The following is a 22,305-nucleotide window of genomic DNA, read 5'->3' as shown; positions in this document are numbered from 1 at the left end:
CTGTGAAGCAGTGTACCCTGCAAGGATCTCTTTCACCTTTCCTGTAAATAATTACCCTTCTTCATGGAGAGGAAGTGTGGTACAAAAGAAAGAGCTCTGGAGTTGAAATCATAAGACCTGCATTAAAACCTAGATCTGACACTCAATAATTATCAGACAGTAAGTCATCTAGTCCCTGTAGAGATTCAGTTTCCCCATCTTTAAAATGGACCATTGGTAAATTATTTTCTGGAGCTTTGATTTCCTCATCTTTAAAATGGGCAGTGGAGCAGAAGCTCTGACTGGATTTACCAAGCTGGATAGCCTTCACGTACAGCCTGTGGATGATAGACCAAATGGCTCTTGTCCAAGGACTGACTTGGCTAAATGCTGAGAAGCTCATCCCAGCCCGAGAGGTTGGCCATTAGGTGATGATTTTGCTTTTGCCATAGCAACTAAGGCACAGAAGAAATTGAATCTGCATCTATGAGGAGAGGTTCCATACCATTATAATCACAAGTTTTTTGGAAGGGTTGAAGTAAAACAAAGAAACCAGTAAACATTGTGACAGTAATACTTATTCTGATTCTGTTGTGAGGAAAGTACTCCCTAGAGTAAAAAAGCATTGTGTAAATGAGAGCAATTATTATTCATATTGACATAAAACTAACATTTGTCTTTCTGGCATTGTTGTTGATAATAAATCTCACCAATAACAAAAAATGGACATTAAATGGATTTCTTACAACCTTTGAGGTTCTCCCAAATGCTCTATTATGTACCATATTTCTCAGTCATGGTAAGTTCTGATGGATTGAACCTAATTGTAGAGTAATACTAATTAACTTCAAATGCAGCACTTTTCTACCACATCATGGATAAGATGCTGCTGAATGCATTGGTTTTGGATTTGGAATTGGAATCCCATCCCTGCCACTTACTGACCTTGGTTGTTAAACCTGGGCCTCAGTTCCCCGAAGGGCTTGCCCTAGATGACTTCTAAGGTTCGTCCCAGCTCTAAGTCTATGATTCTATGTTTTTTCTTAGTGCGGAGGTAAGAGAGTAAACTGAGCTAAGCTTAAAGGGCCAGAAGATCTAGATCAGGGGTTCTCTAACTTTTTTGTGTGTGTCTTTGTATCGGGAATCAAGATGGGCTCTTAGCACTGATTCAACCAAGTGCCCTTGAAGAGTTTGGCCTTTATTTCCTTGATTAAATTAGGAGTCCTTGATGACCTCCTTGCCTCAGGAGAAAGCCTAGTTTACATGGGCTTGAGTGACATGTTTGTGACATCAGAGGCTTTTAGACCACATGGGTTTAAGTCGCATTTTTGTGACGATTTTAGGTCACGTGGGTGAGTTGCATGTGTGATTCACCTTTGACCCTAAACAAGACATATAAACCCAGAAGTTGGCTTTCTCTTTTGGAGCTCTGAGCCACAGCGGTGGTGGCGCACGACTCTGGGCCAGCCGTTGTTGAGCTCCTGGCTGAACTCAGATGTTGATGATTCCTTGGTAACTATGAATTGTATTTGGTCTGTTCATAAATGTATTTTTGTAATTTGTTCGTATTGCTCTGAAGTTCAGGGTGCTGGATCTTCCCCCTGAGCTGAGTGAATGATATTTGTACGTTGGATTAAAGTAAGATTGTTAACCCCTTAATGTTGCTTTCCTTAGTAAAGCAGGTCAAAAAAAACTGAGCTTGCAGTGTTCTTGTTGTTGGGTTTGTGTTGGTTTTTCACCCCCACAGCGGCTGCTAGCAGATTATTGAAACAGTCCTGGACCCTTTTGAAAGTCTGGCAAAGTCTATAGACCCCCTTCTTGGAAGAGTGGTTTTAAATGCATGAAATAAAATGCACAGTATTGCAAAGGAAACCCTTTATATTGAAATGGAGTTGTCAAAAGATTAAAAATAAAAAGAAGTTCATGGTTCCTAGGTTAAGAACTCCTGATCTGGATGGAGAGCTGGAAGGGACTCCAGAGGGTCATCTAGTGTAACCCCCTGATTTAACAGATGAGGAAACTGAGGCCCAGAGTGACTTGATCATGAACATGGATGATAAATAATAGGGCCAACATTCTACTCTATATCCTCTGACTCCAAATCCAGTGCTTGTTCCAGTATACACTAGGAAAGTTTCCCTTAAAATGAGCTTTAAAAGAGAACCCAAATACTTTTATTTTCTCTCCATATTGGAATTTTCTCATATTTATTGTATTTCAGTGAAGAGTATGATTCAGTTCTCCTTCCTTGGGATATATCACCTTTTGGCCACCTATTTCTGGGTAGCATGCATGGTACAGTGAAAACAACACTGGCTTTAAAGTCAGGATCTGGGTTCAAATCCTCACCCCTGATTTTTACCAGCTTTGTAACCTTGGGCAAAGCACTGAAACTCTCTGGAGTTTAATTTTTCTAATAATGATAGTGACAGCTAGCATTTATATGGCATCTTAAAGTTTGCATAGCGCTTTATAGATACCTCATTTTATCCTTCTAACAACTCTGGGAGATAGGTGCTATTATTATTCCCACTTTACAAATGAGGAAACTGAGGCAGACACAACTTAAGTGACTTGCCCAGGGTTACACAGCTAGTAAGTGTCTGAGGCGTTTTCTCATCTGTAAAATTAAGATGTTGGCTTAGAGGCGGCCTCTGAAGTTCCTTCCATCTCAAGATCTATGACCCTCTAAACGTTAGGCTACTGTTATCCCTTGATTCTCATTCTCTATGGACGGTCTACCTCCAAATGATATGTAAAACAGAATGGGCCACTAAAAATGCTTATATATCCACTGCTTCCAGAAAAAGGTGAACAATTAGTAATAATAATGATAATAATAATAAACTTGAGTATATGGCTTTAATGTTTGCAAAGCACTTTATAAGAATGGAAGGATAAAAATGAGACTTTGGAGGACTGTAGCAGCAGGGGATAGTGGGAATAGCACTGGATTTGGATTCAAGCAAGTTCTGGTTTCAAATCCCAGCCTGAAATGCCCTGTCTTTGTACAACCCAGTCTCTCTGACTCTTGTAATTTTCTCATCTGTAAAATGAGGATCATAATGCGTATAGTACCAGGTCATTGTGAGGATCAAATGAGATTAATAGAAAGTGAAATAATATTTGTAAAGCCTTAGCACAATGTCTAGCACATAGTAGGTACTTAACAAATGTTTATTTCTTGATTATCAATCTGTTGATTGATATAAAGTATCTTATATGCTGTAGGGGATATAATAAATATGTGTCGAATTTTGCTTTTCAAATCTTAAAGAATTATCAAAATGGCAATTATTCTTTTTTATTAATTTATTTTTTTAGTTTACAACACTCACTGTCACAAGTTTTTGAGTTCCAAATTTTCTCCTCCCTCCTCCCCCCAACAAGATGGCATGTAATCTGATATAGGTTCTATATATACCTTCACATTAAACTTCTTTTCCAATAATCAAATTGTAAAGAAAAATTATAGCCAATGAAATGAACTGTGAGAAAGATGTAACAAAACCAAAAATAAAATAAAATAAAATAAAAAGAAAGCAAATTTGCTTCAATCTGCATTCAGATTCCGTAATTCTTTCTCTGGCTGTTTATAGCCTTTTCCACCATGAGTCTTGTGGAGCTTTCTTAGAACCTTCCATTGTTGAGAAGAGCCAAGCCTGTCAAAGTTAGTCATCACAGAAGCAATGTGTTTGTGGTTATGTACAATGTTCTCCTGGTTCTGCTCCCTTCACTCATCATCAGATCACATAAGACTCTCCAGGTTTTTATGAAGTCTATCTGCTCCTCATTTCTTATAGCACAACAGTATTCCATTACATTCATTCCACAATTTGTTTAGCCATTCCCCAATTGATGGGCATCTCCTTGATTTCCAATTCTTTGCCACCACAAAAAGGGCTGCTATAAATATTTTTGTATATACGCGTCCTTTTCCCTCCTTGTATCAACTCTTTAGGATATAGCCCTAGAAATGGTATTGTTGGGTCAAAGGGTATGCACATTTTTATAGCCCTTTGGGCATAGTTCCAAATTGCTCTCCAGAATGGTTGCATCAGTTCACAACTCCACCAACAATCCAATAGTGTTCCAATTTTCCCACCAATTTTTCCTGAGAGTTGTTTTGATTTGCATTTCTCTAATCAATAGTGATTTAGAGCATTTTTTTCTATGACTATAGATAGCTTTAATTTCTTCCTCTGAAAACTAATGGCAATTATTCTTGCTATTGACCAGTTGGGAAGGAAGAAAATAAGCAAGCATTATTAAGTGCCTACTATTTGCCAGATACTGTGCTAAGTGCTTTACCAATCTTCACAACAATCCTGGGAGATAGGTGCTATTATGATCCCTATTTTGCAGTTGAGGAAACTGAGTCAGACAGAGGTTAAGTGTCTTGCCCAGAGTTACACAGTCAGCAAATGTCTGAGGTCAGACTGGAACTCAGGTCTTCCTAATTCCAGCCCTCATGCTCTAAACAATGCACCACATTGTTATCCCTCTTATACCTGTAGACTATGAAAGAATATGAATTTGGATATCTGGAATAGTAGATATGCAAGGGTGTCTTGGGATGAAAAGACCAGAATGAATTAAAGAGAGGTTGCCAGCTTAAGAAGAAGAAGCCAGTCTGCCCAGGTCAGGTTGGACAGACAGGGGTCAGCAGATGTCTCTTACTGATGGGCAGAGAAGGCGGAATATAGAACAATGAATCCTTGTTCTAACACTGTCATGTAACCAAATAAAAATCGTTATTCTGTAAGGTTGCCAAAAGTTTTAGCTCCTATATTAAGTTTGACTTTCATGTTAATGTTTTACAACCTCAGGTTCAAAAACCTAGAACTTGATCCCCTGAGGCTATTCTCCCTCTACCCCCCACAAAGAAATTTACAATTCACAGTACTAGTATAAGCATTAAGTGGATCAAAATTTAGATCTTGGGATTTAGGGGTATAGGTATGACTGTGAGGTAATCAATTTTAAAACATATGTATAATATGTAATTTTTAAAAATATTTATAAATATAGATAATGGGTGTATATATACATATACATACATATATGTGTATATATATGTATGTGTGTATATATAAACAAGCATTTATTAAGCACCTACTATTTGCCAGACATTGTGCTAGGTACTTTACAAATATTATCTGGGGTGTGTGTGTGTGTGTGTGTGTGTGTGTGTATCTTCTGCGTGAATGTATCTGTGTATAAATGTTATACATACACATATCTACATCAGAACTTGTACATCCAAATGAGTTTTGTTCCCTCCAAAGTACCCACCTTAAGGAGCTGCTCATTTTATTTGAAGCTCAAATACTTGTGGAATTCGGTGTACAATAGGAGAGCACTGGCTTTGAGGTCAGAGGACTTGGATTCAGATTATGTTCCTGATACTACCTATTTGACCTTTAGTATCCCTAGGACTCGATTTTCTCAGTTGTTAAATGAGAGGATTGTCCTGTGAGGGCCTCTCCATCTAAGATCCTTTGGAATTGTCTTCAGAACATGATGCATCTTTTGATCATCCTCAAAGGTGAAGAGTCATTATTTGAAGCCAGAGACCAGAGCTTTGATTTTGGGAAGTAGTCTAAAGTCACTTAGAGACAAATCTGGTCAATAAAGTAGGTAGTCAAACTGGGTGATGTCATTTTTTTAAAAATGAAGAATAAGGGAATAAGAGGTGATTAATTTTCTTTTTGTTTACTGAGTTAATACTTTCCTCCGTCACTCCTGGGTCACTGTAGTTTGCACACAGATACTGAAACACTCTCAGGTTGCTGAAAGGTATGACTTAGATGTGAGTGGCCTTACTGGCTGGGTCCCTGTTTCTCAGCATAAAGATCAAACTGTTCCTTAAGGCCATGTTCAAAGCTGTCCCTTTAGTCTCCCTTCTGTCCTATTCCTGAACTCCTCTGATGGGTCAAAAGAACAACCTAAAGAGACCTCTAAGATCTAGTAACCTGCCCCAGAAACCTCTTTTTGCCCTAAAGGAAGAAAAGATTGTATGGGAGAACTACACAGGATGGTTCAGCCCCACCAAGTGACAGAATGTTCCCAGGTCAGAGATAAGAAAAGGGTTTATAAGCAAAAATCTACTCTTTCTTTTCTACAACTTTTTGTTCAATGTTGCTACTTTCTGTTTGGTTCCCAGCAAGTTTTAAACCTCTGACCCTGACTTCTTCCTGGACTCAGGCCTCTAGTTTGCCAACAGTAGTTATAAAGCAATGAAACTGGTTTTCTTGCATGGCCCTACTCTTATCTACTATCACCCTACAAACTTAAAAACTGGCCTTGAAGGAAGTTCACAAGAGGAGTGCCAACAGTGATTTGATCAGAGGCAACATTGATGAAATAAGGGTGTGGCTTCAGGTGACTCTTGTGGTGGACACTCACTGGGATGTGTAAGTTCTGGTATGTTTGTTTAGGAAAAAAAATCGTTCTTGTCACTTTATAATCATATTCCTCTAATCCTTCCTCTTCTTTATCAGCTGATGCCCTGTCTTCTACTTTATTAGGAATATGTACACACACACACACACACACACACACACACACATTGTATAGTGGCTCACAGGTTAGGAAACATTGACCCAAGTCCTGTGCTTGGTAGAAGTTTGTTATTTTTACTTTGGGCAATAAACCATGTTTCCACGCTCTCTTACCCTAATGTGTTCCCAGGTGTGTTTGTTTATCATTTTAATCCCTAAGTGGTGTTGCCTAGTGCTTTGTTTCTTTGTATGTCTATCACATCAGGGTGTACAACACCACTTTTGTTAGTTCAGCTGTCACAGCAAATGTGTGCATGGTGGCATAGATTTACTGTGCAATCTAGAGGGATAAAGAGTTCAGAATGGATTAGACAAGCCTCCTACCCACAGATACTGTACGATTTAGGTGGAATGTGGCATGGTGGGAGATAAAACAAAATCCTTCTCTTCCTCCCTTCCCCCACTCTTTAAGAATTGGCTTTGGATTGGAAATAATGTACTTAGTAAACATTACATAACAAGAAGGATTGAAAACAAAACTTAAAAAACACATTTCATATGACAACCCTTCCTTTGTAACATGGAGCAGGATAATGGTAGAAATTCTTCCATTTATGCTGACTTTAAACCTTCAAGTAGACATCCTTGAGAGAAAGGTTGTATACAAAGTAGTGGTACTGTAATGCTGGCATGAGGAGCCATGTTTGGATTTTAAAGAAGGAATGAGTTGGTTCATCAATAAGCATTTATTGAATGCCTGCTATATGCAAAGCACTGGGGATACAAAGAAAAGCAAAGACAATCCCTGCCCTCAAGGAGCTTACAATCTAATGAGAGAGATAACATGCAAAAAACTATGCACAAACAGGCTAAAGAGAGAAGAAATAGGAAATAATGAACAGAGGCAAGGCACTAGAATTAAGAGGGGTTAGGAAAGGCTTCCTATAGAAGGCAGGATTTTAGCTGGGACTTGAAAGGAAGACAGAGAAACCATGAGATAGAGATGGGGGGACAGCCAGAGAAAATGCCCAGAGGTATAAGATGGAGTATCTCGTGTAAGGAATAGCAAGGAGGCCAGTGTTACTGGATCAAAGAGTACATGGAGGAGAGTAAGGTTGTAGAAGACTGGAAAGGTAGAGGAAGTTTAGATTATGAAAGGACCTGAATACCAAACAGAGCATTTTGTATTTGATCCTAGAGGTGAAAGGGAGCCACTGGAGTTTATTGAGTAAGGGGAGTGAAAACCTAGATAGAAGAGAGTACCAAGGAGAACAGGCTGATCAACAGTGTCAAAGGGTATAGAGACGTCAAAAAGGATAAGGACTGAGAAAAGGCCGTTGGATTTGGCAATCAAGAGATCATTGGCAACCTAGGAAAGAACAGTTTTGGTTGAATGATGAGATAAGAAGACACATTATAGTTAAGAAGAGACTGAGAGAAGTGGAAGTGGAGGAACCATTTGAATGTGGCCTTTTCAAGGAGTTTGGCCACAAAGAACAGATGTGGGATGATAGTGGAGATAAGAGGAACAAGTGAAGGTTTTTTGAGGATGGGGAGACATAGGCATGTTTGTAGGCAGTAGGGAAACGGAGACAAGTGAGAGAGGGGATGATGGAGAGAGCAATCTGCTGGAGGTGATGAGGTTGAGTAGGATCTTTTGTGCAAGTAAATGGGTTTGCTTTGGCAAGAAAAAGGGCCATCTCTTTGTATCAGAGAAGGGTAAAAGAAGAGATAGTGGCAGAAAGCATCTGAATGATACATTCGATTCATCCCAATAAACATTTAGTAAGCACCTAATATGTACCAGACCCTGTGCCAAGTGCTGCAGATGTGATTAATAAAAAGATAGTTCTTTCCTTCTAGTTTCAGTACAGTTTGTTTGTTGAATTTTCAGAATATTTTGATGTTTTAATTTTCAGTACTGAGATGTATTATCTGTTAGTTTGTAAGGAAAGGAGTGCTTCTGGTGCATAATTCCAGATAAGAGATCATGCCTTCCTAGGTATCTGATATCTGCTAAATTTCTGCAACCTTCAATGACATGTTGCACAGTTTCCAACATTTTACTGGATAATTTGTATTAATTAATAAGTGTAGACCTCTTAAAGTTAATTTTCCTAGTTGCAATGACCTTATCCTGAATCATTATCATAACCTCTCTTTCTATAAACAAATCTAGTGACTCAACCATTTATTTGACACTTTTTGGTTGACATGTTTTTGGTAGAGTTCACATGAATGTTGCCTATAGAGTGCCTTTGGATTCCACTCTTGGATCTTAGCTATTTATTTTGACGATCCAGTGGCCCATACTTGGTTTTGCTTTATGATGTGAGGTGTGTTTGTTCCAAAAGTATTTCTATAAATTTTTAATCTCTTTACTCTGTGCTCTGAGAACATCTTGCAATCTTCTTCCTCTTATTGGAGAGGAAATGTTTCTATACCTGCCTTGGGATAATTAGCCCTGTGTTTCATTAACATTGCATAGGTTTTGGTTTGAATATCTTCTAAATCCATTACTCACCATTTTACCATGCCAAAAGAGTGGCTTTTTCATGCCATTAATACTGGCATTACATAGGTCTTCATTGATGTAGGTTCTTCCGATTAAACTTTGACTTTAGGATGCCAATGATTCTCTTAACATACAAGCCCTAGCTTTATGTTAACCAAGCTGCACTTGGTTCTATTTAGGAGTGATGATAATAAATTTAAAGGTAGACAGAACCACAGCAGGCTTAAGTTATTTCCCTGGAAGATACCATATTTTACATAAATTCTTCTTGATATAGTTTTTTTTGGGATATTATTATTAAAACAACACATCTATATAGTTATAGTTTGCAAAAGCCTTTAATAACAGCCCTTTTATATTGCACTTTGGGGTTCATAAATTGGTGAAATAGATGGTATAAGTAGTATCATCACTTTTTTTTAACAAATGAGGAAACCATGGCTTAGTGAAATTAAGTCACTTGGCCATAGTCACACAGCTAGTTAGTGCACAAATCTAGGTCTTTTGATTTCAAACTCAAGACTCATATAAATCCTGAAACCTACAGCGAAGATAGCTTGGGAAGCCATTTAAAGAAATCTTTTTCATTGATGGGGAAGGGCAGAGGGATAAAGAGAATTTGTTTAAAACAATAATAATAATAATAATAAGGTCCAATCCTGAGTCACCCCCTCTGCTTTCTCTGCTCTTTCTCCTATGCTGCTATATACAACCCTAATGACTGAGTCAGTACAATTTCTTTTTCTTTCCTCTAAAGTAGCACCTCACTGCTGTGTCTTTTCATCCTCTCTTGATTTAATTTCTATCATGGCCCCTACCGTGGCCTTCATAAAATGCTTCACTGTCCCAGAGCTACCCTATTTCAATCTTTCAGCCCTTGTCCTCACCTGTTTTACTGAGAAAATGGAGCCTCTCCAAAGGCAGTTGCATAAGCATCCCCTCACCACATCTTCACCTTTCCTTAAGCTAAAAAAGGATCTTTGCCTCTTCGAATTGTCTTAAAATGCTTCGTCTGGATGTCTTCAAATTGTCTTAAAACACTTTGTCTGGATCTCTCTATTGCCTTAATTGCATTATACCTGGCATTGTATCTCTCCTATCCCTACCCAATGGTTTACAAGCTCTTTGAGTGCAAGGGCAATGTCATTTTTCATTTTTTATTTCCCAGAATCTAGCACAGTGCCTTGCGCTTGATAAACGTTGGTTGATTTTTTAAAAATATTTTTTTGTGAGTGAGCAGGAATTTACTTTAGAAGGTCAAAGTTAGAGCCCTAGATTTAGAAGACAGTGTTTGTTTTTTCAACAACTTTGAAACAACAAAACATAATACTTAGCTCAATTCAAGTCAACGAGGCAAAAATCACCAATAACTCATCATGTAGAAGACAAAATAAAATCATCCTTGCCCTCAAAGAGCTTACATTCTATTGAATTACATGAAATTATTTAACCCAAAAATGATTAAAATGAGAAGCTACATCATGACTTCTCCTTCCACAATCTCCTTACTGTCCAATTACCTCCACTGAGGACAGCTTCTTACTGTTTGCTACAGGCGTTATAATTGCTCTAAGCATGGAAATCCATCGATGCAACTCTGCTATAGAGTAAATTAAGGAATTGTCTGATCTCAAGAAAACTTAATAATCTAAATGAAGAGATAAGACATTATTGACTATAAAGCATTTTAAAACCATTATTAATTTTATTTAGCTTTTACTTTCTTATAAGAGACTTCCCACCAAGTATGAATGATCTGTAAATATTTGTAATGTAAAAAAAATCAATAAGACTTTTAAAAATTGTTTTTAAAAGGTGTATAAAACTAGAAAGACAATGTATGATTGGTGCATCAAGAGAATTCCCACTGCAGGACACTCTCCATTCATACAGATCACAAGGTATCTGTGACTTATTAATAAATCTTGGAGAGATGTCTGAAGCAAATAGTTAAACAGCTTACCCAGGTTCACCTGGCAAATAAGTATCTATGGCAGAATTTAAACGCAAGGTTTCTTAATCCTAGCTTTGAATTCTCCCCACTATTCCACATTGCTCAGTACAATGGTTATATACACTGTAGGAGCCTAGCATATACTTTTTTTGGTTTTGTTTTTACATATTTAATTTATTTATTTTCAGTTTTCAACATTCACTTCCATAAGTTTTAAATTTTCTCCCCCTCCCTCCCCAAGACGGCATGCAATACGATACGGGCTCTACACATACATTCCTATTAAACACATTTTCACATTAGTCATGTTGCATAGAACAATTATAACAAATGGGAGAAACCATGAGAAAGAAAACAAAACAAAACAGAAGAGAAAAGAGTCTGTTTCACTCTGCATTCTGACTCCATAGTTCTTTCTCTGGATGTGAATGACATTTTCCATCATGAGTCTTTTGGAAAAGTTTTAGGTCCTTGCATTGCTGAGAAGGGCTAAGTCTATCAAAATCAATCCTCAAACACTGTAGCTGTTACTGTGTACAATGTTCTGGTTCTGCTCACTTTATTCAGCGTCAGTTCATATAAGTCTTTCCAGGTTTTCCTGAAGTTCACCTGCTCATCGTTTCTTGTAGCACGATAGTATTCCATTACATTCATATACTACAACTTGTTCAGCCGTTCCCCAATTAATGGGTATCCCCTCAATTTCCAGTTCTTGGCCACCACAAAAAGAGCTGCTATAAATATTTTTGTACATGTGGGTCCTTTTCCCATTTTTATAATCTCTTTAGGATACAGCCCTAGAAGCAATATTGCTGAATTAAAGGGTACGCGCATTTTTATAGCCCTTTGGGCATAGTTCCAAATTGCTCTCCAGAATGGCTGGATCAGCTCACAGCTCCACCAACAATGAATTAGTGTTCCAATTTTCCCACATCTTCTCCAGTATTTATCATTTTCCTGTTTTGTCATGTTAGCCAATCTGATAGGTGTGACGTGGTACCTCAGAGTTGTTTTGATTTGCATCTTTCTAATCAATAGTGATTTAGAGCCTTTTTTCATATGACTATAGATAGCTTTAAATGTTGGTTGATTTGAATAAATTTGAACAGGTATTTGTGAAAAGGAAGTACATCCCAGGCAGAAGGGATAGCCAACACATGTGAATTTGTATTAATACCATCAAAATACAACTCTAAAACTGTATTTTTGAAAAATACGTGCCTGGAACATAGAATCAGTAAAGAGGAAGGGAATAAGCATTTATTAAGTTCCTACTGTGTGTTAGGCATATATAATCTCAATTGCTCATCCCAGCAGCCCTTCCTGAGATAGGTATTATTGTTATCCCTATTTACAATTGTGGAAACTGAGGCAGACAGAGGTTAAAATTACTTACCCAGGGTCTTATACCTTGCATCTAAGACTAGATTTGAACTCAGGACTTTCTGACTCCAGATCCAGAGTATTATTCTACCATGCCACCTAGCTACTTTGGCATAGGAGAATGAAATCAGACAAGTGTAGAATGGAACCACACTGTATAAGTAAAGCCTTCAGAACTTAGACTAAGGAATGTGTATTTTTATTCTATGGGGAACCACTAAAGTTTTTTGAGCAAGCTCTGAGAAGGATCAGAAGAGGGACAGAACAGAGGCAGGGAGGCCAGTTAGGCTTTATTGGAAGTCGAGGCAGTAGGTGATGAGGGTTAACTAACCAGCAGCAGCAAGGGAGGGGCTGGGTAGGGGAGAGATCTTGTGGATTTAGAAATAATAGAACTCAGCAACTGTTTGGATGTGGGGATTAAGGGAGAGGTAAGAGCCAAAGATGACTCCAAATTATAAGTCTTGCTCACTGGGAGTTGCCAGAAATAGAGAAATTGTAGAAATTGTATGTGAGCTAGTATTATCTCCTTTTCCTCTATAGGGCTATGGCATAAATCCCTTTTAAAACAGATCATTTTGTTCCTTTGTATCTGTTTACAAGACTGTGAGTCAAAAAGACAAAACTTTTTCCCAAGTTTTTATACATTTTTTAAATTCATAGCTGTGGTGTTGAGCTTCAGTCTACAGGAATGGGCTGACTCACTTGTCCCCAGAAAAGGGTCTTTCCTCCTGCATCAAATTTGATGTGATCATCCTTCTTCATCCAGCATTATTAGGTTCTGTCCCCCGGAGTAGAGGGAAATGGTGGCTTCTAGATGACGGGAGAGGGCTAGGGTGAACTGGCTGGCCCCCAAGGGAAGGAGCACTGCAGAAAGGGACAGGCAGACAGTAGATGCTCCCGTTCCTTAATACCCTGGTCTGTGGCATCACAAATATTTTTTTCAAAATTATGATGGTATTTTGATGATATTAATACATACCCACCTACTCTTCAACTGTGGAACTGCTGCTTTAAATAATTTATATGCTCTGAAGTTGATGATGAATTTTGTCTCTTTTTGCTGACAGTATTCATCATTGTAGTAAACATTTGACCAGAAAATATCATTTGACAGGACTCATTTAAACTCATTTCCTTGTTAATTCCCCAAGGCACTTTAAAAAAAACACCTTATAAATCCTTTGTGAGAGATCTGAGTCTCATTTTTCTGTCAGAATTAATTTCTTCACAAACTCATGAAACTATTTTATTCACTTCCTCCACTGCTGATAATTTGATGCTTAATCAGATAGTTTTTCAGCCTTTATGTTGAAAGCCTAAGGGATGTTTCAAAGAAATCTTTGCTCTATCTTTTGCTTCTAAATTTGCACACTGGCCTGATTTTTTTTAAGAAAGCCCTTGACTAATTTCTATCATTTTTGAGCATGTTATAAGTGTATACTGTGGTGAACATCTAAACCAGAAGTTCTTCACCTTTTTTTTGTATCATGGACCCATTTGTCTGTCTGGTGAAACTTATGGGACTCCTCAAGATAATGTTTTTAAATGCATAAAATAAAATACAAATAATTAAAAAGGAAGCCAATTATATTGAAATACAGTTATCCAAATATTTCTTAAAAGTTTATGGACCTATGTACAATGTATATATGTCTAAGATTGTCATTAGTAATTGGGTAGTTTCTAAGAAAGATTGAGTAGACCTGAGTATGATATGACTTTAAAAAGTAAACCCATTTAGGAACAGCTTAAAAGAGTAACTATTTTATATAAATGAGGTGCAAGAAGAAGAACTGATACAGAAGAATTAAATGGGGGAGGAGGGCTGGTAGTTCTGGTAACCTACTTTTATCGGAAATGGGTTTAAGAGGGAACAATACATATATATCTAGAAGAGTATAAAAGTCTTCTAAATTCAGAAGAAATAAAACAGCAAGGGGGGAGGGAGGAGGGAGAAGGATCTCAAGGGGGGAGGGAGAGGGAATAGGTTAAATCGGGGTATAGAAGGGTGTTTAGATCCATGGGAATGGGAGGAAAGGGGAGGGATCCTTAGAGGGGGGTAGGCTAAGTAATAGGAGGGCAAGGTAGTGGGTAGAAGTAGAAAAGTCAGCAGGGATAAGAAACAAGATATGCACAAACACAGAAGCAAAGATCAGGAGTAGAATTTGTTAGGGAAAGTATATGTCTATATATGTATATGTGCATGTATATATCTACATATAGTAATATCTGCACTTAATTGTAGCCTTCTGGGGGGAAAGGGAAGGAGAAAGGGGTGAAAAAAGAACAAAGTAAAAAATGCACAGCAGAGAACAAAAGAAAACTTAAAGGAAGCAAAGAAAAGGACAGCTCTCAACATAACATGTAGTATTTATCATACAGGCTTTCTTCAAATGAAAATTTATTGTTACATATTTTGAATGCTTTCTAATGTTCTGCTATGCACATGATGTTTTTTTTCTTCTCTTACTTTGCATTGAAGTTGCAATATTTAAGTTTATGATATTTTGTTCTTTATTCTGTATTTGTGTTGTGGTGTTTGAGTCTAAAATAATTTTTTTTAAAAATTGGGGGGAAAAAAGCTCATGGACCCCAGGTTAAGAGCCCCTCGTTGAGACCACAGTCACTATTTACTTTGATTTTATTTTTTAGATCAATTTGTTTTTAATAATATTTTACATTTTCCCAAATTGCATGTAAAAACATTTTTCAGCATTTGTGTTTTTTTAATTTTGAGTTCCAAATTTTCTCCCTCTCTTCCTCCCCTCCCTCCTCTTTGAGACCGCAGGCAATAGGTTATACACGTGCAATCATGTAAAACATATTTCCATATTAGTCATTTTGTGGAAGAAAACTTGAGAGAGAGAGAGAATGAATGAGAGAGAGCATGCTTCAGTCTGCATTCAGACTCCATCAATTCTTTCTATGGAGGCAGATAGCATTTTTCATCATAATTTCTTTGGGATTGTCTTGAATCATTCTATTTCTTAAAATAGCTAAGTCTTTCAGAAATGTTCATTGGACAATATTGTTGTTACTGTACACAATGTTCTCCTGGTTCTGTTCACTTCACTCTGCATCAGATCATGTAAGTCTTTCCAGGTATTGGACCAATTTGTTAATGGAAGTTAATACAATTTGCCTTGTCCTATAGCTTTATGGACTTGCCTTGCTTCCCCCTACAATACTGTGAACTCCTGCAAAGTACTGACCATATTTTCTTCATCGCTGGGTCCTCCACATTACCTAGCCTATTGCTGTTGCCATAATGAGCATTCTCTTGAGGAATAAATGAAAGCTGGAAATCTGCTAACATGTTATTTCTCACTTATACTTAAAATTGTGGGCAAAAAGCCCCAAGCATTGTGGGTATTATGGAGATGTGGTATGTGATTCTTAGAAAAGAAACAAAATGCTGGGGATAGCTGGGAGAGGTGTTAAGGGCCTAAAAAAGAGAGGAGCCATAGTTTCCCCCAGGAGTTATGTATCTCACTCTATTCTTTCCCAAACACTTCATCTTCTACCTCTTATAAAATTATTACAGAACTTTGAAATATGTGTATGGAGGGGGTATCATGATTCCTGTTTTACAGATGAGGAAACCAAGACTTGGTGAGGGTTAAGTGACTTGCCCAAGGTTATACAACTAGTAAGTAGCATGGCCAGGAACAAAATCTAGAATTCCTGATTCTTAAATTCAGTTCTTTTTCTATCACACCACACATCATACAGTCCCTTAAATGGGAATCTGAGTATGAGTGAATAAGCAACAACCAAAAAAAAACCCATCTATTAAGTTCTCATTATGTGTTAAGAACTATACTAAGGGCTGAGGATTCAAATATAAAATGAAGACAATCCCTGCCCTCAAGAAGCTTACATTCTTATGGAGGAAATAACATAATAGGAGAATGGTGGCCAGGGAGGGATATTTTGTTGTGGAAAGTTACAGAGATAAGATGATGAGTGGAACCATAGCAGACTAGATTGACACACCATTTCCAGTAGCAATGGCGATATTGATTTGAGAAGAGTATAATAAGAGTAGTAACATGGCTGGTATGAAGAGAGAGGAGTAAAGTAAAGTATGGCTCAAGCCTGCTTAGCTATATTGAGCAGGCTACAGGAAGCATTGATCAATAAAGACAGCAAGGGCCCCAGGTTGGGAGTTACAGAGCTGAGAAGTTTAAATCTTTGAGGGCATGGTCTCTGATCCCTGAGATAAATCGACTGGTGAGAATATAGTGGAGAAGTACAATGAAAGCAGCAGCTTCTTTTCCCTTCCTTTCAGAATTGTGTGCCCTATTTATTTTAGTCTCTACTCTTAAAAGTTTCTGTGCCATCTTAGTGCCTGATGGCATCTTCTGTCACTGAGGACCTCTCCAAAAGATAAAGGAGTTTCTAAGAATCCCTCCTAAGATCAGACTTTGTGAAATCCTATTATATTCCTAAGGAGACAGGGGAAAAAACCTGTAGAAGGAAAGAGCTAGAAAAATATGCCAAATGACAAAAGTAGGACAGGAGTCATAGTGGAGCCAGGGATAGGGGGAAGGGAGAGAGGTTAAGATTAACAGGTAGGTATGAAGAAACCCTAAATTTAGGATAAGAAAGTTAAGTTTGATGCAGAGGATATTTAAAGTAGTGGACATAAATCATTTGTCCCAAATACTATGTGCGACTAAACTAATTTGAACTATTAAGTAGTTGTAATCCTGATCTGCTTTTCTATAGTATTAGATTAATAATAATTATTTGTTTTCTTTTTCATATAAAATGAATGATTCAAAGCAGCTTCAGATGGAAACTCTTCAATCCCATATGAAAATGAAATTTGCCTTGACAAGACAAAACAGCGTGCAGTAGAAGCAAAAGTTGATGCTCATAACAAGACAGGACCAACCAATAACCTTCTAGCAGGGGAGCCCAGGGTTGTGAAGCCATTAGCAATTGTTGTTGCTAGTCCCGCCTGTGAAGAGGGATACTCTGGGAAGACAGGGTCTCCAGGCTCTGGGGAAAGAGCTCAAACAGAATATCCGAAATCAATAGACAAAACTATGAATCCAGGGGCATCTGAGGAGTCTGTGCCACCCATATCTGCTAGAAAAAATGAACTTCCAGGAACAGATGAAAAGGATGACAGAGCAAAAAGTGCTCAGCCTACAGGAAAATTTGTCGAGATTGAAATATTTGGAACTATAAATGACATTAAGCCACTGAAAACAGCTAGTGAAGTAGAACCCACAGAAACAGGAGAACATAACGAGCATCTAGGAATGGCTGAAAAGGCTGATCCCCAAAGAACAGTGAAGGAAAATAAGCACCTGGGAACATCTGAAGAGACTGAACCTCAAGAAAGAGTGGAAGATATTCAGCATGTAGATAGTGATAGAAAGACAAGAATGTTGGAGGAAAATGATTATGTGGGCACAGCTGGAGAGACTGAAACTTCAGGAACATTGGAAGAGACTGAGCATGAGGGAAGAGCTGGAGAGACCAAAAGTGCAGGAACACATGAAGAAACTGAGCATGAGGAAGTAATGGGAAAGACTGAATCTTCAGGAACACACGAAGAGTCTGAGCATGAGGGAAGAGCTGGAGAGACCAAAACTTCGGGAACAATGGAAGAGAATGAGCATGAGGGAGGAGCTGGAAAAACAAAAACTCCAGGAACACATGAAGAGTCTGAGCATGAGGGAAGAGCTGGAGAGACCAAAACTTCAGGAATGGTGGAAGAGACTGAGCATGAGGGAAGAGCTGGAGAGACCAAAAGTGCAGGAACACATGAAGAAACTGAGCATGAGGGAACAGTTGGGAAGACTAAAACTTCAGAAACACATGAAGAGTCTGAGCATGAGGGAACAGTTGGGAAGACTAAAACTTCAGGGACGATGGAAGAGACTGAGCATAAGGGAACAGCTGGAGAGACTGAACCTTCAGAAACAATGGAAAAGATGACTCTGGTAACAGGTGAAAAGAACAATCTTCAGCCAACAGTTGAAGATAATGAATTCCCAGAAATACTGGGGGAGATTCAGCCTCTTGGAGCTCCTGGAAAGAATGACTACTCCAGAATGGCCAGAGGCACAGAACCTTCTGAAAGAGTGAAGATTCAGTTGGTAGAAACAGTTGGAGGAACTAAACCTCCCATAATAGCTGAAGGGACACAGGAAAACATGAAGCCATTGATGGAAGTAGCCAGGGAAATTAACATGAATGAAGAGAACCAAGCAATTGAAGGTAATGGTTGTGCTGTTCGAAATTCAAACTATTTAAGCCCTGAATTCTATAAGTACAGCCATCTGGGGAGTCCCACCCAGGTGTCTAGGCTGTAATATAGTCACCCAAAACCACATCTTAGGTTGCTGGGAATGGAGGTACTTTGAACCAAAACTACTTTTCCTCATCAGAACTTCTATTCCATCATCTTGATTCCATGATTAGATCTAGTTCCTTGGTGAAAATTTTCTAAAACACAATGTGTCCACCATATTTAAACTAGAGAAGCAAATAAATAATGTTTAGAATTCCGATGCTTTTCTGGCTTACCTTTGATCAGAGTTTATTTATGGTATGGGAGAATATCAGAATAAACAGCTGAGAGAAAAAAAAATTGTCATGGAGGGGAACGGAGGGGCACCTTGGCATTAGAAAAGTCATTACCACTATTTCCAGGGAGCCACCTCCAGTTGTCCTGATCTATATCTTGCCGCTGGACCCAGATGGCTCCAGAGGAGACAGTAAGGCTGGTGACTTTGCACAGGCCTCCCTCACTTAAATCCAATTTAGTTGCAAGTCATGGCATCAACTCCCTGATGTCATGGTCCTCTTTGAGAACGAAGGACAAACAACAACCACTGCCTCCCTATCCCACTAGAATTCCTTTTACCTTCAGGACGGGGATAAAGAAGGGCTCCTATGCCTGGATGCAAATAGTATTTTAACTTTAGAGTGTTTGGGTCTTTAAAAAAATGTTCTATGACATTATTCAAGAAGTGAGTCTGACTTGATTACATATAGCATGCTGTGGATCAATCTGATACCCTAGAGTGCATATTAAGGAGAAAATAATTTTCTGCTGAGAGAGCAACAAAAAATTGAGGGCTGCATTGCCATTTTGCCAATATGTTTCAGTTTCACAGTAAGTCACCTTTTTTATGAATATTTGAAACCTTAACTATTTCTTATTTCTTAATATTTACATGGGATTTTCTACCTGTTTATCATATACTCTATCATTTATTTTTTTTTCTAATGTCACTTTTTAGCCTTAATTCTGTATCCTGAGTTTATAGGGAAGTAATTTGCCACTGGACAAGCACTTCCTCAGGATAGAACAAGACTAATGCTTGGGTTCCGGTCACTGCCTTTCTTCTCTCCCCCTGCTAACTTACCCACCCTGCCTCATCCTTATTCTTGAGTCTGAAAGAGTAAGCTGTCAGAACATAAGCTACTCAGTCATCAGTTAATGTTGGATAATGGTGTCCTATCATGATCTCTATGGTTACTGTTTCCAGGTGAGACTGGAGAAAGGGTGGAAACTGAGACGCACAGTGAGATAGTAAGTGAGGGGTCTGAAACAAAAGAAGAAGAAACGGGAGAAGCTGTGGATACTACAGCAGCCACAGAGATAGGTACGTTGACAGAAGGGTGAAGTGCTACACCCCACTCTCACTTAGAAGACAGGATAACTTTAGTGAGGTTTATTGGCACACTTCTTATCACCCTTCTTCTGCCTTTTGCTTTTATTGCATATTTTGTACAGCCATAGGTTCTATAAAGTCAGATATTCTATTAGAGCTAGAGTCCAGCCCCTTCGTTTTATAGATAAGATGTCTGAGGCCTAGGGAAGTGAAGTGACTTACCCACAGTCACACAGGTAATAGTAAGTAGCAGGATAAACTCCTGGTCTTTGAGGTCCTAATTCTTGACCCAGTGGGTCTAGTCCCTACACCTTGCTATGTTTTTACAACAGCGAGAATGGTGCTATCATGCCTTTTTATGCAGAGTCTTGTTTAGACTTATTCATAAAACTGCCAAGGTAATTTAAACTATTTGGAAATAACAAAAAATTCTTAAGTAGACCACAGGATCATAAAACTTTAGAATGAGAAGCAGCCCAAGAGATGTCTTGTATTTACTCCAGGTCACACAGCTAGTGGGTGGCAGAGCAAGGATTTAATCCTGAGCAAAGAATCCTTGTTAATTATTTACGGAGGCAGCTAGGTGAAGGGAGTGCTGGACTTGGAGTTAGGAAGACCTGAGTTCATCTCCTGACCCAGACATGCCTATTATCTGTGTGACACTGGGAGCAAGTCACTTAACTTTCCAGCCTCAGTTTCCTTACCTGTAAAGTGGAGATAACAACAGCACCTACCTCACAGGGGTGTTGTGAGGATCAAATGAGATATTTATGTGTGTGTGTGTGCATAAAATACTTTGCAAACTACAAAGGGCTATATAAATGTTAGCTCTCATTATTATCATTATTACTATTTTCTCCACAAATTTATCTATCCCATCTTGGCAATCAGTGCTCATTCACTGAATGTAAAGGGAAAAAACAGAGAGATTGAAAGAAAATGTAACCTTTAATTACAAGTGAGTAGAGAAGGAGTAGAAGAAAGAGTAGCATGCTGTGGACCAATCTAAGTATACACACATACACACACACACACATATTTGTCAATGGAGTCACACAGCTGTGATGGCCACACACAGTTCACAAATCATTCAGTCAAAGAATCCTAGAATTTGCTGCAAGAAAGAACCTTAGGGATCATTGGGGCCAACCCATTCCCTTGTTTTAAATACATTTATGACCCTAAAAGTAAATTTCAGTTTTAGTAATTATATGTTCATTTATCATTGTATATAAAATGAAACAGCAAAAGTAATTGCCAATAACTGCAAAGCATATTACTTGTGGAAGGTGAAAAATATTCCATAGCTAAATTATTCATGTTTTTCAAGTGTGCCATTTTTAACTAACTGCTGATTTCATGTTTGTAGCAAAGACATTCCATTTGGTTGTATCTTTTTAAAGACAAACCCGGTGTCCTGAAATCCTGTAATATCTTTAATTTTGTTTTAAATATATTTCAGAGTTAACAAATAGCAAGAAATAAGATCCAGATGCTGCCCATGCAGATTCTACTCTCTTCATCTTGTTCAGCTGTTTAAGTGAACGTCATTTTACAGTCTTTTGACTTCTGGGGGTGGGGGTGGGGAATATAACATCGGGAATTTATAAGCTTTTATAAATGTTAAAAAAAATTGCCACAAACAAGTCACTTTTCAAGAATTCTTCAAAAGTTGCCAAGAGAATTTGACAAATAGTTGCATATGTACATTTTCACTTATCTGCCATAGAGTGCCTTGTGTATGTTAATATCCAATTAGAATTATGTTTTTGAAACATTTTTGTCTGGAATGTAAATATATTTTGTACCCTTTCAAATTTGAGTTAGACTCTTCTAAATTGATTTTTTACATTAAAATAATAACTACTAAAACCTACTGTTTAAGTATTTAATCCACAGGTATACAAGATGATCAAAGACATTGTCTTATTTTTTTCTTATTTAAACAGATTAGTACTAGCTTATGATCCACATTTTAAAATGCTAATCTTAGATGATAAGAAGTTACCAGCTACCCTTTCAGAAAAGGAAACATAGAATATGATTTTCAATTTGTATACTTTTTGCAGCTTTAAAAACAATTTTTTAAATCAACATCATGATAGAATCCCCCATCTATCCATAGCAACCTATTTAGAAATGCAATTTTTAAAAATGACTGTGTAGAATAGTAACAGTAAAATCGAAGAAAATCTTTTTTTAATGTCAAGACTGTTGAAATTATGCCATAGCTTATTAACAAAATGCATTTTTGTAACTTTAAAATTTAATATTTTGGAACAAATGACTGTATTTCTTTATTAAAATTATCAATGGTATGAGTTTTAAAAA

The 22,305-nt window shown here is 37.8% G+C and overlaps 1 protein-coding gene across 1 annotated transcript in view; it reads left to right on the top strand.

Moving 5' to 3' along the window:
- The window catches only part of ERICH5 (glutamate rich 5), a 29,869-nt gene extending 7,564 nt beyond the window's left edge, over nt 1-22,305 (top strand). The window contains exons 2-4 of the mRNA XM_036742039.1: nt 17,126-18,571; nt 19,849-19,965; nt 21,437-22,305. Coding sequence (XP_036597934.1) covers nt 17,126-18,571; nt 19,849-19,965; nt 21,437-21,459 — 1,586 coding nt within the window. The 3' untranslated portion in view covers nt 21,460-22,305. The remainder of the gene's footprint in view (nt 1-17,125; nt 18,572-19,848; nt 19,966-21,436) is intronic.

This window comes from Trichosurus vulpecula, chromosome 1, assembly GCF_011100635.1.
Source record: "Trichosurus vulpecula isolate mTriVul1 chromosome 1, mTriVul1.pri, whole genome shotgun sequence".
Taxonomy (NCBI): Eukaryota; Metazoa; Chordata; class Mammalia; order Diprotodontia; family Phalangeridae; genus Trichosurus; species Trichosurus vulpecula.
This window is presented reverse-complemented; position numbering and strand designations above follow the sequence as displayed.